This window comes from Hemiscyllium ocellatum, chromosome 3 (assembly GCF_020745735.1).
Source record: "Hemiscyllium ocellatum isolate sHemOce1 chromosome 3, sHemOce1.pat.X.cur, whole genome shotgun sequence".
Classification (NCBI taxonomy): Eukaryota; Metazoa; Chordata; class Chondrichthyes; order Orectolobiformes; family Hemiscylliidae; genus Hemiscyllium; species Hemiscyllium ocellatum.
In genome coordinates this window covers 27,447,833-27,462,997 of record NC_083403.1, presented here as the reverse complement: position 1 = coordinate 27,462,997, position 15,165 = coordinate 27,447,833, and the positions used below count along the sequence as shown (strand labels likewise).

General features: G+C 41.3%; 1 protein-coding gene across 1 annotated transcript in view; it reads right to left on the bottom strand.

Annotated features, from left to right (window-relative positions):
* Positions 1-11,936: 11,936 nt before the first annotated feature.
* The window catches only part of LOC132835174 (potassium channel subfamily K member 16-like), a 37,359-nt gene continuing 34,130 nt past the window's right edge, over positions 11,937-15,165 (bottom strand). Inside the window, exon 5 of the mRNA XM_060854527.1 lies at positions 11,937-12,136. Within this exon, the coding sequence (XP_060710510.1) occupies positions 11,937-12,136 (200 nt within the window). The remainder of the gene's footprint in view (positions 12,137-15,165) is intronic.

Here is a 15,165-nt window from a genome sequence, read left to right as displayed (position 1 = left end):
GCATCATTTATTCTCCAAGGGAAAATTTGGGATGTTTTCCAAACCTTTATTTGTCACATTTTCCAATACATTGGAGGTTATTTTTATTCTTTCGTGTGATGTAGGCTCCATTAGCTGGACCAGGATTTATTGTCTATCCCTAGTTGCCCTTGAGATGGCAGTAGTGAGCTGCTTTCTGCAACCACTGCAGCCCATTTGGTGTGGGTCAATCCATAATGTCTTTCGGGAGGGGTTTTCAGGATTTTGATCCAGTGACGCTGAAGGAACAATGATGCATTTCCAAGTTAGGTTCTTGAGTGTTTTGCAGGTGGTGATGTTGCCATCTAACTGCTGCCCTTGTCCTTTGAAGTACTATCAGGGTTGGATGGTGTGTTGAAGGAGCCTTGGTAAGTTGTTGCAGTGCACCTTGTAAATGGTACACACTGCTGCTACTGTGCAATAGTGGTGAAGGGAGTGAATGTTGAAGATGTGAGATAGGGTGCCAGTCAAATGGGCTGTTTAGTCATGGACGATGTTGAGCATCTTGAGTGTTATTGGAGCTGCACTGATTCGGGCAATCACACTTCTGATTTGTACGTGCTCCTCAAAACCTGTCCATTGATCTAGCCCCATTTGCCAGCATTTAGTCCATTTAGGAAGTGATGATGAGCGTAGGATTGGGGTGGTAGGGCTCAATAAGATAAAATATTTACCTTGAGGTAGTTTATCCCCTCCGCCTGTCACCCAGCTAGCCCCTGATTGGACAAAATACTCAACATTGAGCCACCAGTAAAGGTAAATAGCAAAAGTTATCAGGTCATACACATGATGCAAGTCCGGGATTTCCTAATAAAATCATTAATCAACATGGCAAACACCACATGGTCACTTCAGACTGCAGTGTGTTTATATTGATATTGAGCTACCTGCAGTTTAATTGGTTAATATCATTTCCTGAGCGTAACCTTCCCATCTTAGCTCATACAGTACAATGCTGATGGTGTCTAAAGACTGCAACAAAGGAATGTTTATCTGAAAAAGGGTTGGTAGGGGGCTGCAGTGAAACATGCCACCTGCTGAATAAATTTCAAGCTGGGCATGAAGGCAGCCGATGCTGAGGTGGAGAGTTTAGATGTTGCGCTGGATAATTGCCCCAGCTCCGTATGTGAATATTAGAAACCTTAACCCTCAGCCCTTACCTTTTTCTCTCACAACTGTTCTCCCATTTCTGACATGTACCCTCCATAACCCAGAGCAATAAATCAGTGAGAGAAACAGAAATGCTTGAAAATGAATACACTCCCAAATGGAGCATCATTTGGCAGAGTATCAGACAAGTTGGACTACCATATGTCATTTACATGCTTTTCAGGTATGTCTCTCATTGGGTGCCCCCACCCTCCCACCTCCATTGAGTGCCCATTGTGAACAGAACCCCTGAGTGCTACAACAGTGTCTGTATTTCAAGATCATGTGATTGGCCATAGAGCTCTCTGGGACTTTCTGAACTGATGAAAGATGCCATACAAACCTTTCTTAAACTCTGAACCGAACACTTTGACCAAAACCAGCATCATTCTTTTCATTATGTTTCCAACCAAATGGAAATATACCTGAAAGAATATGGTTCCAATTCTCCAAGGCTGAATAAATATAAAGGAATCTGTTCGAACACACGCTGTGGATGAATGTAATGGAGTGAGTGTGTTTTATGCTGGGTTTCGATCACCACTTCGTTCAATGACCAGCTGGCATGTAATGTTTTGATGCTCAGTGTCTATGGCATCACTTCAAATCTCTCTCAATAAGATAAAATATTTACCTTGTGGTCGTTTATCCCCTCCGCCTGTCACCCAGCTAGCCCCTGATTGGACAAAATACTCAGCATTGAGCCACCAGTAAAGGTAAATAGCAAAAGTTATCAGGTCATACTCATGATGCAAGTGCGGGATTTCCTAATAAAATCATTAACCAACATGGCAAACACCACATGGTCACTTCAGGCTGCAGTGTGTTTATATTGATATTGAGCTGCCTGCAGTTTAATTGGTTAATATAATTTCCTGAGCGTAACCTTCTCATCTTTGCTCATACAGTACAATGCTGATGGTGTCTAAAGAGTGGAACAAGGGAATGCTTATCTGAAAAAGGAGCCCTGCTGGTCAAGAGATGCTTGTTGGTGTTTGGCCAAGGGTGTGTAGAGGAGGGGTCACATTGAAGACATGGCTTATTTTTGCTCTTTGCAACTTCACTTACTTTCTGCTGAGCCGCTTGTCAGGCTACTGGGGCACAGAGCCTTCATGAGCCTTCTGCAAGGTTTGTTCCCAGATTTCCTGCAGGCGAAGTTACATTTACAGCCTCTTCAGGTAATCAAGTGCAGTGCTGTCTCCAACCTGCAGCACCATGTGGTAAGAGTTAAAGTCCAATGGTCAGAAATACACAGAGTTTTTTTTGGAGGAGTAACACTATCTATTTCCTCATTGTGTACAGGAATAGTGCTAGAAGACTGGAGGATAGCAAATGTTCCCTTGTTCAAGAAGGGGAGTAGGGATAACCCTAGTAACTATAGGCCGGTGAGTCTCACTTCTGTTGTGGGCAAAGTCTTAGAGAGAATTGTAAGGGATAGGATTTATGAACATCTGGATAGGAATAATGTGATCAAGGATAGTCAGCATGGTCTTGTGAAGGGCAGGTCATGCCTCACAAACCTTATTGAATTCTTTGAGAAGGTGACTAAGAAGGTGGACGAGGGTAAAGCAGTAGATGTGGTGTATATGGATTTTAGTAAGGCGTTCGATAAGGTTCCCCATGGTAGGCTACTGCAAAAAATACAGAGTTATGGCATTGAGGGTGAGTTGGAGGTTTGGATTAGGAATTGGCTGGCTGGAAGAAGACAGAGGGTAGTAGTTGATGGTAAAGGTTCATCTTGGAGAACAGTTACTAGCAGTGTTCCACAAGGATCTGTTTTGGGACGATTGCTGTTTGTCATTTTTATAAATGACCTGGAGGAGGGGCTAGAAGGTTGGGTGAGCAAATTTGCAGATGATACGAAAGTCGGTGGAGTTGTTGACAGTGAGGAAGGATGTGGCAGGTTACAGCGGGATATAGATAAGCTGGGCAGAAAGGTGGCAAATGGAGTTCAATGTAGGTAAGTGTGAAGTGATTCACTTTGGTAAGAGTAACAAGAAGATGGGGTACTGAGCTAATGGTCGGATACTTGGTAGTGTGGATGAGCAGAGGGATCTTGGTGTCCATGTACACAGATCTCTGAAAGTTGCCACCCAGGTAAATAGTGCTGTGAAGAAGGCATATGGCATACTGGCTTTTATTGGTAGAGGAATTGCATTCCGGAGTCCTGAGGTCATGTTGCAGTCATATAAGAATCTGGTACGGCCGCATCTGGAGTATTGTGTGCAGTTTTGGTCGCCATACTGTAGGAAGGATGTGGAGGCACTGGAACGGGGTGCAGAGGAGGTTTACCACATTCCTGATGAAGGGGTCATGCTCGAAACGTCGAATTCTCTGTTCCTGAGATGCTGCCTAACCTGCTGTGCTTTGACCAGCAACACATTTGCAGCTGTGATCTCCAGCATCTGCAGACCTCATTTTTTACCAGGATGTTGCCTGGTATGTTAGGAAGATCGTATGAGGAAAGGCTGAGGCACTTGGGGCTGTTTTCATTGGAGAAAAGAAGGTTTAGGGGTGACTTGATAGAGGTGTACAAGATGATTAGGGGTTTAGATAGGGTTGACCATGAGAACCTTTTTCCACGTATGGAGTCAGCTATTACGAGAGGGCATAGCTTTAAATTAAGGGTGGTAGGTATATGACAGATGTTAAGGGTAGATTCTTTACTCAGTGAGTCGTGAGTTCATGGAATGCCCTGCCAGTAGCAGTGGTGGACTCTCCCTCTTTATGGGCATTTAAACGGGCATTGGATAGGCATTTGGAGGATAGTGGGCTAGTATAGGTTAGGTGGGCTTGGATCGGCGCAATATCGAGGGCCAAAGGGCCTGTACTGCGCTGTATTTTTCTATGTTCTATGTTCTAGATAGCACTCAAGATATATGATTTATTTTCAAAATGCGCTACATCCTAGGTAAGGAGTAATGTTAGGTGTTGGGTTAGATTGTTCAATATGATCATTACTGACCCACAACTCTATTTTTCCATTTCATTTGTAGTTAATAAAAGCGATTAACTTTATAGGCCAAATCTTCAATTTTGTCAAGTCGTGATTAAGCCTTTCCTGGGCAATGGGTTCTGATTTATTTTTGTATTGTTGACCCCCTTGGGACTTCTGCTACATTAAAACCACTAAAATGAGCACAAGCTTATATCTTCAAACTGTCGCCGTGAAAAATATTGATGCAGCAAGCTCAATCACGGTCAAGGACAATTCCACAGGAAATGCTCTTCACGTGGACTATATAATCCAGAAGAGCACAGTTCACGGAGAGTTCTTGAGACGGATGCAGATATTGGGTAAGGCATAGGAAAATCAGGAGGCTATATAGCTTCTTGAATCCATTCCATCCCATTCAGTGCGATCACAGTTGATCTATGAACTGACCACATGAACTCTCTGCTTAATCTGATGGCCCTTAATATCTGATAACAAAATTATCACCCTCAGATTCCAAACTGGCAATTGGTGTAGATATTTTACATTAAAATACCGTGACTCTAGGCATTTGATAGAGATTGACAGCAACTCAGTTTGAGGAGAAATTTGTGTTAGTTCCTGAAGTGAATGTTTTCACAGCAATGTGATACTAGCAGGAATTGCCAGTTATGAAAGCCAATTCCATACTCCTACCACTAATGGTATGTGAAGGTTTACCATTTCTGTAAGTGGACACTGCACTGCTAGTGCACATGCACTGTTTTGGAACTTGTAAAATAGATGTTTGGCCACCAAGTGGATCTAAATGGATCTGCATGTTTCCACTTCCATTGACTTTGAAATATTTCTAATCTACTTGTTCAGGAGTGGTGTTGCACATCTCCGGAGCAGGTGGGAGTAGAGTCCAGAGGTAGGGACATTATCACTACACCACAATAGTTCTTGACATTGACTTTGAAATTTCCTTGCCAGATTTAATACTTACATTGCATTTATGTGAGTTGATCCCAATCATAGCACCACCTGCAGGCACAATGGGTACTGCAGGTGAAAGTTGACCCTCTGACAGCTCATCTGCCAATAGAACTGATGTAACAATTTGATAAAAAGTATATCATTTTTTGGAACTCCATATTGTTTTAAAAACAGAGACATTTGGTTGTGTTTTAGTGGTGTCAAGATTTCTCTTAAACAAAACGTCTGAAAGTTATTCTGGAACAGTGAGCTGAATGCACCAGCTCCATGGCGACACATGAATGCAAACAAAATCTTGAGAGTTCCCTAGAGACTTAATGGAATAAGATGTTTACACTTTTGGTTTTACGACAGGTAGCGCAAGTGCATTAAGTTTTACTCTGACATCAGAGCAGAGAACTTAGAGTTCAGTCCAGAAAAATAAAGAGTCAAGTTCAGAAGCAAGTTTTAGTTTCTCTCCTAAGAGGAGTTTGACAGTTCACTTCAGAGGCAACCAGTCATTGCACAGCAGAGTCTTTGTTTTTTGCTTAGTTTCTAAGCCATAAGACAATTCAAGGCTGATCTAATAATCCTCAACTCCACTCCTTTTCCCTATAACCTTACCACTAAACATCTGTCTATCTCAACTTTGAATATACTTAATAACCCGGCCCTTACAGCTCTTCGTGATACCAAATTACACACATTCACTACACCCTGAGAGAAGAAATTCTTCTTCATCTGTATTTTAAATGGGAGACCTCTCACTCTGAGATTATGTTTTCTAATCCTGGCTTTCACACAAAGGGAAGACTATCTTTCAGCATCTACACTGTTAAGTCCCTGAGAATCTTATGATTTTCAATAATATCTCCTTCCTATCTTCTACGCTCCAATGAGTACAAGCTCAATATTTGCAACCTCTCCTCATAAGAAAATCCCTTCATTCCCAGGAACAAGAGCCATAAGACTCCAAGACATAGGTGCAAAGGTTGACCATTCAGCCCATCGAGTCTAATCTATCATTCAATAAGATCATGGCTGATCTGATAATCCTCAAGTGCACTTTCCTGCTTTTTTCCCATAATCTCCCTGAGAATCTTGTATTTTTTAATAAAATCATCTCTCATTCTTCTAAACTCCAACAAGTAAGGCCCCACCCGCTGAATCTCTCCTCACAAGATGTCCCTCCACTCTGGGATCAATATAACATACCTTAAACAAACACAAGGAATGGTGGAGAAACTCAGCAGGTCAGGCAGTCTCTGTGAAGAGAGAAACAGAGTTAAGCTTTCAAATCCAGTATGACTCTTCATCAGAACCAGTGAAGTAAACATGAACCTAGTTTGAGACGAAAATCTTTCAGGCTGTTAGATGTGAAGATGTTTAGGTCATCAGAATTGTGGAAGGTGCATGAAATCATGTTCGAAGAGGGCTTGTGAAAAGGTCTTTTAATTAAAACTCATCTGGTTCACTATTGTTCCGTACAGGAAGAAATCTGCCAACCTTACCTGGTCTGGCCGACAAATGACTCCAGACCACAACAATTTAGTTGACTCTTAACTGTCCTCTGAACAATGAGGGGTGGATAAGTTTAGATGGGTATAGCCAGTGACATTCACATTTCACAAGCAAATGAAAAAAATATAGTTTGGACAGTTCAAAAATGAAGCAACTAGAAGGAGTCAGTTTTAGAGAAACCCAAGAAAGGACTAAACTTTCTCTGGACTTGAGTACCTGTAATGGGTGGTGTAGGGAAACACAAATAATTTTTTTTTCTTTAATTCTTTGTCTTATGTTCTATTGGTGAGAACACCTGTAACTTTGTGTGATTATGTTTATGAAGTAACAGCCTAGTGGTATTATTGTTGGCCTGTTAACCCAGAGACCCAGGTAATGTTCTGGGGACCAAGCTTTGAATCCTGCCCTGGCACTTGGTAGAAACTGAATTCAATACAAATCTGGAATCAAATGTCTAATGATGACTATGAATCTATTGTTTATTGTCAGAAGAGCTCATTTCATTCATTTTTGTTCTCTATGGAAAGAAATCTGCCATCCTAACCCAGCCTACAAAGGACTCCAGACCCAAGTTAATATGGTTGACTCTTCAGTGTCCTCTGGGAAATTAATGATGGGAAATGAATGCTGGCCTAGCCAGTGACGCCCTTATCCTGTGAATGCATTTAAAATAGAATATGCTTAAATGACTAATAACCATGGTAACCAACTGCAAAATTTAAACAAATGATCTATGAAGTCAGTTTTCATTCTGGAATCTGACTTGTACAGTTGTGCCATTAGTTGGAAACATAACAAGAAAATAATTTTTGATGCATTTTGAAATGAATTACAGTCACTCAGGGATTGGTAGCAATTCAGTAGAGCTATGTTAGTTCCTTGAACTAATGTTTTTACAGCAATGATTATTTGCTGTTGTGCCGTGATTATTGAGTTTAATTTGACTGCTGTGTTTGACTTGGCCTCAGTGGAAGGAAGGTATTTACATAAGATTCTTTAGTACTGCTATTCTTGTGTCTGTCCACCTGGCAAAGTTGCCAGAGACAATGTTTGTAATAGAAAAGACTTGAAATGGTTTTATACTTTTGCAATTATGTTTGTTCCTGCAAAATGTGGAATTCAGAGACTTTGAGGATGTAGATGGATAGTCATGAGGCAATAGGAATTTTCTCAATTGGAATGCTGTTCTCAATTCTGGATAGCCCAATTCTTTAAAAAGGATGTCACATCATTTGAGAGGATGCAGAGGAGGTCTATTAGAAAGATACAACTTATCCGTGATCATAAAAGTGTGGATGACACTGTTTCTTTCTGAGCCCCATGACCTGCATGTCCAGTTGGTTATATCCAAAAGGGCCTTGTGCTTAGGGTTTCAAGTGATGGCCATTGGTGGATCTAGTGGATGGTGATGAACCCATAGGACCTATTATCTTTGAGGACTCTGACTCTTAGCTGATGGAGGAACCTCTGGCAAAAGAGTTTCCGCTCCATTCATACCAACATGAAGAAGGCAATGGGCAACTATCTCAAGTTTCCCTCTTCCCTAGTTAAATATGATCAGGACAAACAATTCTTATCAGCACTACAGCTTTAATGGAGTTTGCACAACTTAGAATCATTGAATCATACAGTACAGAAGAGGTCCTTCAGGCCATCAAGTCTACATTGACACAACTCTCCTCTGATCCCCATTAATCCCATCTTCCAGCACTTGGACCTTAGCCTTGAATGTTATGTCATTTCAAGTGCACATCCAAGTCCTTTTTTACAGGCTATGAGGTTTCCTGCTTCAACCATCCTGTCAGGCAGAGCATTCCTGACTCCCATGCTGGGTGAAAGGATTTTTCCTCAAATACCCTTGAAACCACTTGCCTTACATTCTTAAAAGTGTGCCCCACCCTCTTGTTACTGACCCATCAATTAAGGGGAACAGCTGCTTTTTATCCACCTAGTCCATGCCCCTCATAATTTTACACTCGCGGCAACACCTTGTTCAGTACAGGCAACCATAAATCACAGGTGGACCCTGACAACATTAAAGACTGGCTTCACTAGAACGCCAGTAATATGGCCATCCAATAGTGTGAGAACTAGAAGGTTTTGCAGAGTTTGGTCAATTATCTGACTTGGCATAACACTTAGACAATGAAAAGCAATAGTGAGGCGCTTTATTTATGTGGAGAGAGTAGAGGAGATGAGAATGCCATTCTTAAAGTGGCAGGAAGAATTTCTTATGGACTTTAAAAAGTGAATTGGCAGGGCTACAGTGAAAAAGCATGACAGTGAGGCTGATTAGATAGGATGTAGGATGTAGCAGGAGGATGAGGCCATTTGACCCGTCAAGCCTGCTCTGTTATTCAATCCATTTTGCTTCTGCTCCTGTGTGGGAACTTATTAAAATATTCTGCAAATACCACATCCACCAGTTCCTCCTTGTCTATTCTGTGGTCTACAAAAACTCTCACATATTGCTCTTCCTGACTTATGTTTTGGGCTAAAGCTAGAGGGTAACCCACAAGGGTCAGACACAGTTGTAACAAAAAGAAGACCCAAAGCAGAAGGAGGATTGTGGACCCTTTGACGAGTTAGGGGGATACATTTTTAAAAACCACAAGCAAACTTGTCTGGAGAGCAACCCCTTGCAAGGATCTCTGGATAATTCCGCTTTGTACCCAACTAACAATGTCAAAGACCTTTTGGTGTTCTCAGCAAGAGGGGTCTGGACCTTGATCCTTAGACATTGCAACACTACTTTAATGACATTTTAAATCCAGTTCACATTTGGATAGTTATTGTTGCCACACTCACGTGAAAGGTGCAAAGGCATCAGACAGAATGCAGAAAAGGTGCACCAGCATGGTCCAAGGGATGAGGAATTTTAGTAATGGAGATACTTTGAAGACATTAGCACTGCTACTCCTGAGAAAGCAAAATTAAGAGGATACTTAATAGAGGGTTTCAAAATCATGTGGTCTGGAATGAGTCTGCTCACATTGATGAAGGAATCAAGAACAAGGCACAAGATATGGACTAAAGGAACTGCGGAGGCAAACGCAGAAATATTTTTGCATGGTGAAGAGTTGTGATCTGAATGAATGGCCTGAAAGTGTTTTCGTGGCCAGTTCCATTAAAGTATTCAAAAGGGAAAGGAAGAAGCTACTGGATTATAGAGAGAAGTCAGGGAAGTGACACTCGATGCATTTCTCCAGCAGAGAGCTGGCACAGACATTTATGGGGCAAATCTCCTCTTTTTGTCCCCTACTAAAACTGTAGTTGTAAGATATCCTTCGTCCAGATCACACAAAACTAAATATTATCCATACATTTCACAATTCCCCATTGGATCCATGAGATGACACAATGAGTACTGTACTGATAAGTGTATGTGTGTGTGTGATTTGTTGGCTCACATTACTTTGACCCACTTACATAAATGTGTTCCCATCTTCAAATTTCATGGATGTGGGTGGTATTGCATGTAAAGTTAGGAGTTACATCAACAATGTTATTATTAACAAGTACACACTTCTGTGGGTATTTGCAGACAAGTTACAGTTTCTTCACCTCTTATCTATTCAGCCGTGATTTGACATTAGTTTAAATATTATACCCACAAAACTACCAGGTGAAGGTCGGAAAATGTGACAGCCAACTGTGATGCCTGGAATGTGACAGCCAAAGTACAGTTCGAGTGTACCATTACAAAAGCAACTCTTCTTTTATTGTATGTTTGTCCCTAAGTAATAACATTCTGAACAATATTTACCAAATAACTGAACTAATTTAAAAAACATTTCAATTTGTTAGCATGGCTTTAATGTCCTTTTGCAACACAATGTTAAAAATTCATTGGTGTCTCACATCAATATGCCCACCTTCATGATATCATCATTGCATCATCACACTTGACCTGAGAATATAAGGATCGCATACTCCATCTTACCTCAGATCACTTGAAGAATGATTCTACTGAAAGCATGCTCTTCTGTTGTAAACCAAGAGTCTAATGTTAGCCTATTATTAATGTTTGTACATAACAGTTAGTTGTAAGAAGTGTCTGTTGGATTCTTTCATACCACTATAGCCCTACCCAGATTCTTATGTTACAGGAAATAAATTACTTAATCAGATCAAATAAATCATTAGATGTAAACTCACACACCGTGCATTTCCTACCACCTTTGCACCAACTCCTTTGTCTTGTTGAGCTTTTCAAGATCAACATACTGTTATAGGAGAGTACCAAGAAGGAATGCTCATCTTTCCACAGGATGAAACAAAGGGATAAAGGGAAATTCAGATCCCATCCATGCATCATTCAGCAGCTAACTCAGACAGCATTCACTTCAATCGGGAAGCAAATTAACCAACACCAACCCTCTTTATTATGTGATTTGTACAGACAGTTGAAAAACAAGGACAAAAAAAGGAATTTTACACACTAAAAATAGTCCTTCCAACATAGATGCAATTGGCAGATGTGCAATCAGGAACTGTTAATTTGCTAAAGTCATCTATTAAAATCAATTATCTAAAGCACACTTCAATTGGCTCTTAGCTCAAGGGTTTACGTTAGCAGATCAGGCAGCATCTGAGGAGCAGGAAAATCGACGTTTCGTGCAAAAGTAGAATCAGGAATGATTCTACTGAAAGCATGCTCTTCTGTTGTAAACTAAGAGTCTAATGTTAGCCTAGTTTAACGTTTGTACATAATAGTTAGTTGTAAGAAATGTCTGTTGGATTTTTTAATACCATTATAGCCCTACCCAGATTCTTACGTTACAGGAGATAAATTACTATTATATTTGGAGACGAGTTATAGTTTCTTCACTTCTTATCTATTCAGCTGTGATTTGTCATTAGCACCCTTCTCCTCAATGCAATGGGAAAGTGCAAAAGCAAAAAAAACATGAAAAATTCATTGTAAAGTTACAGTGTCCAACAGGTTCTTTGAGCCTGTAAGCTAAAGCCATCTGAATTTCCTAATGAATTGACCTTGCTACCAGTGAGACCACTGGTTAAAATATGCAAAAGGAATTGCAAGAAGTGTTACACTGGTGCATAGGGAGGAAGTTCTTTTGAGATTGGAAATGAGGCAAATTGCTCAGGCAGTAAAGAAGGTCCTTCCGTTTGCACCTAACCCACACTCCACCTGAGTTAGAATTCCACAGCTGATACTTGGGAAAGTGTCCACTTCACAACAAACATCCCTCACCCAAATGAACCATAAAATCACAAGAAAAGCATGAAAATAAAAATAAAAAGTGAACCTAAGCACTGGAGAGGTAAGAAACCGAAATAGAATGGGAGGGATGAATGAACTGAGGTAGTCAAATAGGAGATTATCAAAATTAAACTAGGTACAACAATCCTCCTGTTTGGAGCAATGCATAACCTCGAGGTTTGACTTATTCCTGTGCCACGTCAGCTGAAGGATCTGTTCCAGGACTCTGCTTCCCACATTGAAGAGCAGTGCCAACCAAGCCAAGCCAATGACTATCCAAACACCAGCCAGGCCTCTGTAGATAGAGATGTAGTGCTTGTCTGGATCTGTGCCTAGAGGAAGATTGCAATTATTAATGCGGATACAATGGAAATGAAGAAAAATAAAGTTATGAAATAGGAAACTGATCCTCTAAAAATACAGTGTATTTCTAAAGGGCAAAGTTGTAGGTTTTTGTACACACTGTTCTGATGGAGGTTTAATTTGTGATCTAATAGTATATTTATTCTCTTTACACATGTTGACAGGTCCGCCAATGTACTTTCAGCAATTTTAGTTTGCAACTGACCCAGTAAAATGATTAATAATAATTTGTTCTTGAAGAGGCAAGGGACAATTTAGATCCAACATGGACCAGATCTTTAAAATAATGAAAGATACAGGTAAAGCTGAAATAAAAAGAAAACATTAACAGGACTACCAGACATCTGAGAAGAAGTGACTCTTCATAGTGCCACGGCTTCTAAATAAAGTTGCGAGGTGAACTAGTTATTCAACTCAATACTCTATATGGGGGCTTACTGTTCACAGAATGACTGCTGCATTGTTTATATCACAACAGCGATCACACTTGTAAGGTGATGAATTGTCAATGGAGTGTCTTGGGGGTAGCCTGAAATTGTGAAAGTGCTACATTACTGCATGCTCCTTCTGAAAAATACATCTTCCATTCACTGCATTATAAACCCCTTTCAACTACAACACAACAGTAATGTACATCTTTTTAAAATTTCACCTACATCTGTGGGGTAAGCCAATTTGGTGAGTTACTCATACAATTGTACATGTTTTGCCATTACTTCGAAAGTGTACCAGTGCACGATCAGATAAACTTAGACTTTTATTTCAAAGAAGATAGAAAAAAAACTGGGGTCATCAGGGGAAACAAATTTGGCAAGTCATTTGCGAAATAATTTACTAAGCAGAGTAACGACATCGAAGGCAATGTAAATATACAACTAAATGCAATGATGAGAGGGTTTGTGGAAGAAAGATACATCTGGTAATTGATAGCACTTTTGCCTCTTCTATACAAAGAACTGAGTTAAATGCACCCACACCAATGGATTTGAAGATGATGGAATGGAGGGGCATCATAAAATGGATAGGATAAATAGACAAGGTCTTTTTCCTGGGGTGGGGGAGGCCAGAACTGGAGGGCATTGGTTCAGGGTGAGATGGGAAAAAAATTTAAAAAGGACCTAATGAGCAACTTTTTCACGCAGAGGGTGGTGTGTGTATGGAATGAGCTGCCAGAGGAAGTGGCAGAGGCTGGTACAATTGCAACATTTAAAAGGCATCTGGATGGGTATATGAATAGGAAGGGTTTAGAGGGATATGGTCCAAATGCTGGCAAATGGGACTGAATTAATTTAGGATATCTGGTCAGCATGGATCAGTTAGACCGAAGGGTCTGTTTCCGTGCTGTACACCTCTAGGACTCTATGACTTTACGTTACATTGAAAGGGCAGCCTGCCCACTGCCCACCTGCCTGCCCTTGTCCCCACTGCATATTACCAGCAGTTGGAAGCTGAGGGAGTGCTGAGTGGAAGTTCACTAATTAAGACCCATGTGGGCAATTAATTCCCACTGAAGGGCTTCATCTCATTGCTGCTGGAATTTAGCCAGGAGGGGCCCACTCACAGCTGCTAGACTGGCAGGTCCCTGTGCATGCTGGTGGCAGACAGGCAGGGCCAAGGGGCAAGTCCCTCCATGATAAACTCCATGGACTCACTTGAGGAACATCCCATTCCCCCAGCAATGTGTGACCCCGCTAAAGTTCTCTTCACCTCCAGTCTTTTGGCTGCAGATCCTACAGCTCCAGCCTACCCCCATCCATTCCTTATTTGGTAAAAACTTACCCCTTTCCAGGGATCCAGTAGCTATCCCTGATATAGGTCCTATTGCAAGGCAGCAGTGGCCAACACACAAAGTCAGCAACTGCCTGAGGCAGAACCCTGCGTTCCTGAATCATAGAAATGTACAGTAGAGAAGAAGCCCTTCAGCCCATCGAGTCTGTACTGCCAAAACTCTCTACACCAGTCTCACACTAGGCTCATAGCCTTGAACGTTATGTCTGCAAACTTGGAGATGTTATGAAGGACAGAAGTTTGGCCTACAGTCCATTAACAGCTAGTAGCTGCTAGGTGGCCATTCCTCTACTGGCTGGGTTCCTGAACCAATGCAGGGGTTCAGGCAACAATTCCTTGAAAAGGTGGACAGGATGGTGTTGGCAGGCTTGCCTTCATTGGTTGGGATGTCATGCTGTGGCTGTACAGGACATTGGTGAGGCCATTTTTAGAATACTGCGTACAATTTCCAGTCACTCTGCTACAGGAAGGATGCTGTTAAATGAGAAAGGGACAGAAAAAAAGTTACAAGAATGTTCCTGGGACTGGAGGCTTGAGTTCTAAGGACAGGCTGGATAGGCTGGCACTTTGATCACGGGAGCATTGGAGGTTGAGGGAAGCCCTATAGAGGTTTATAAAATCATGAGGAGCATAGATAAAGTGAATCGCTAAGGTCTTTTTCCAGGAGAAGAGGAGTCCAACACTAGGGGGCGGAGGTTTAAGCTGAAAGGTGACAAGGAAGATTTAAAATGGATCTGAATGGCGACTTTTTCACACAGAGGATGGTACATTTATGGAATGAGCGGCCAGTGGAGGCGGATAACATGACAACATTTAAAAGATAGGAACATGGATAGGTAAGGTTTAGAAGGATATGACCAAATGTAGACAATTGGGGTTAGTTCAGTTTCGGATAACTGGTTTGCATAGACGTATTGGACCAAGCAGTCTATTTCCGTACTGTATGACTCAATGACTCTGTGATTCAAAGACCTCTGGATCCAGCTGAAGATTCTAAGTTCAAGTCCTACTCCAGAACACAGGCCTAAAAACATAAGAAATAGGGGCAAGAGTAGGCCATCTGGCCCGATGAGCCTACCCGACCATTCAACAAGATCATGGCTGATCCTTTTCGTGAACTCAGCTCCACTTACCCGCTCTCTAACCATAATTCTTAATTCCTTTACTGTTCAAAAATCTACCTACCTTTGCCTTAAAAACATTCAATGAG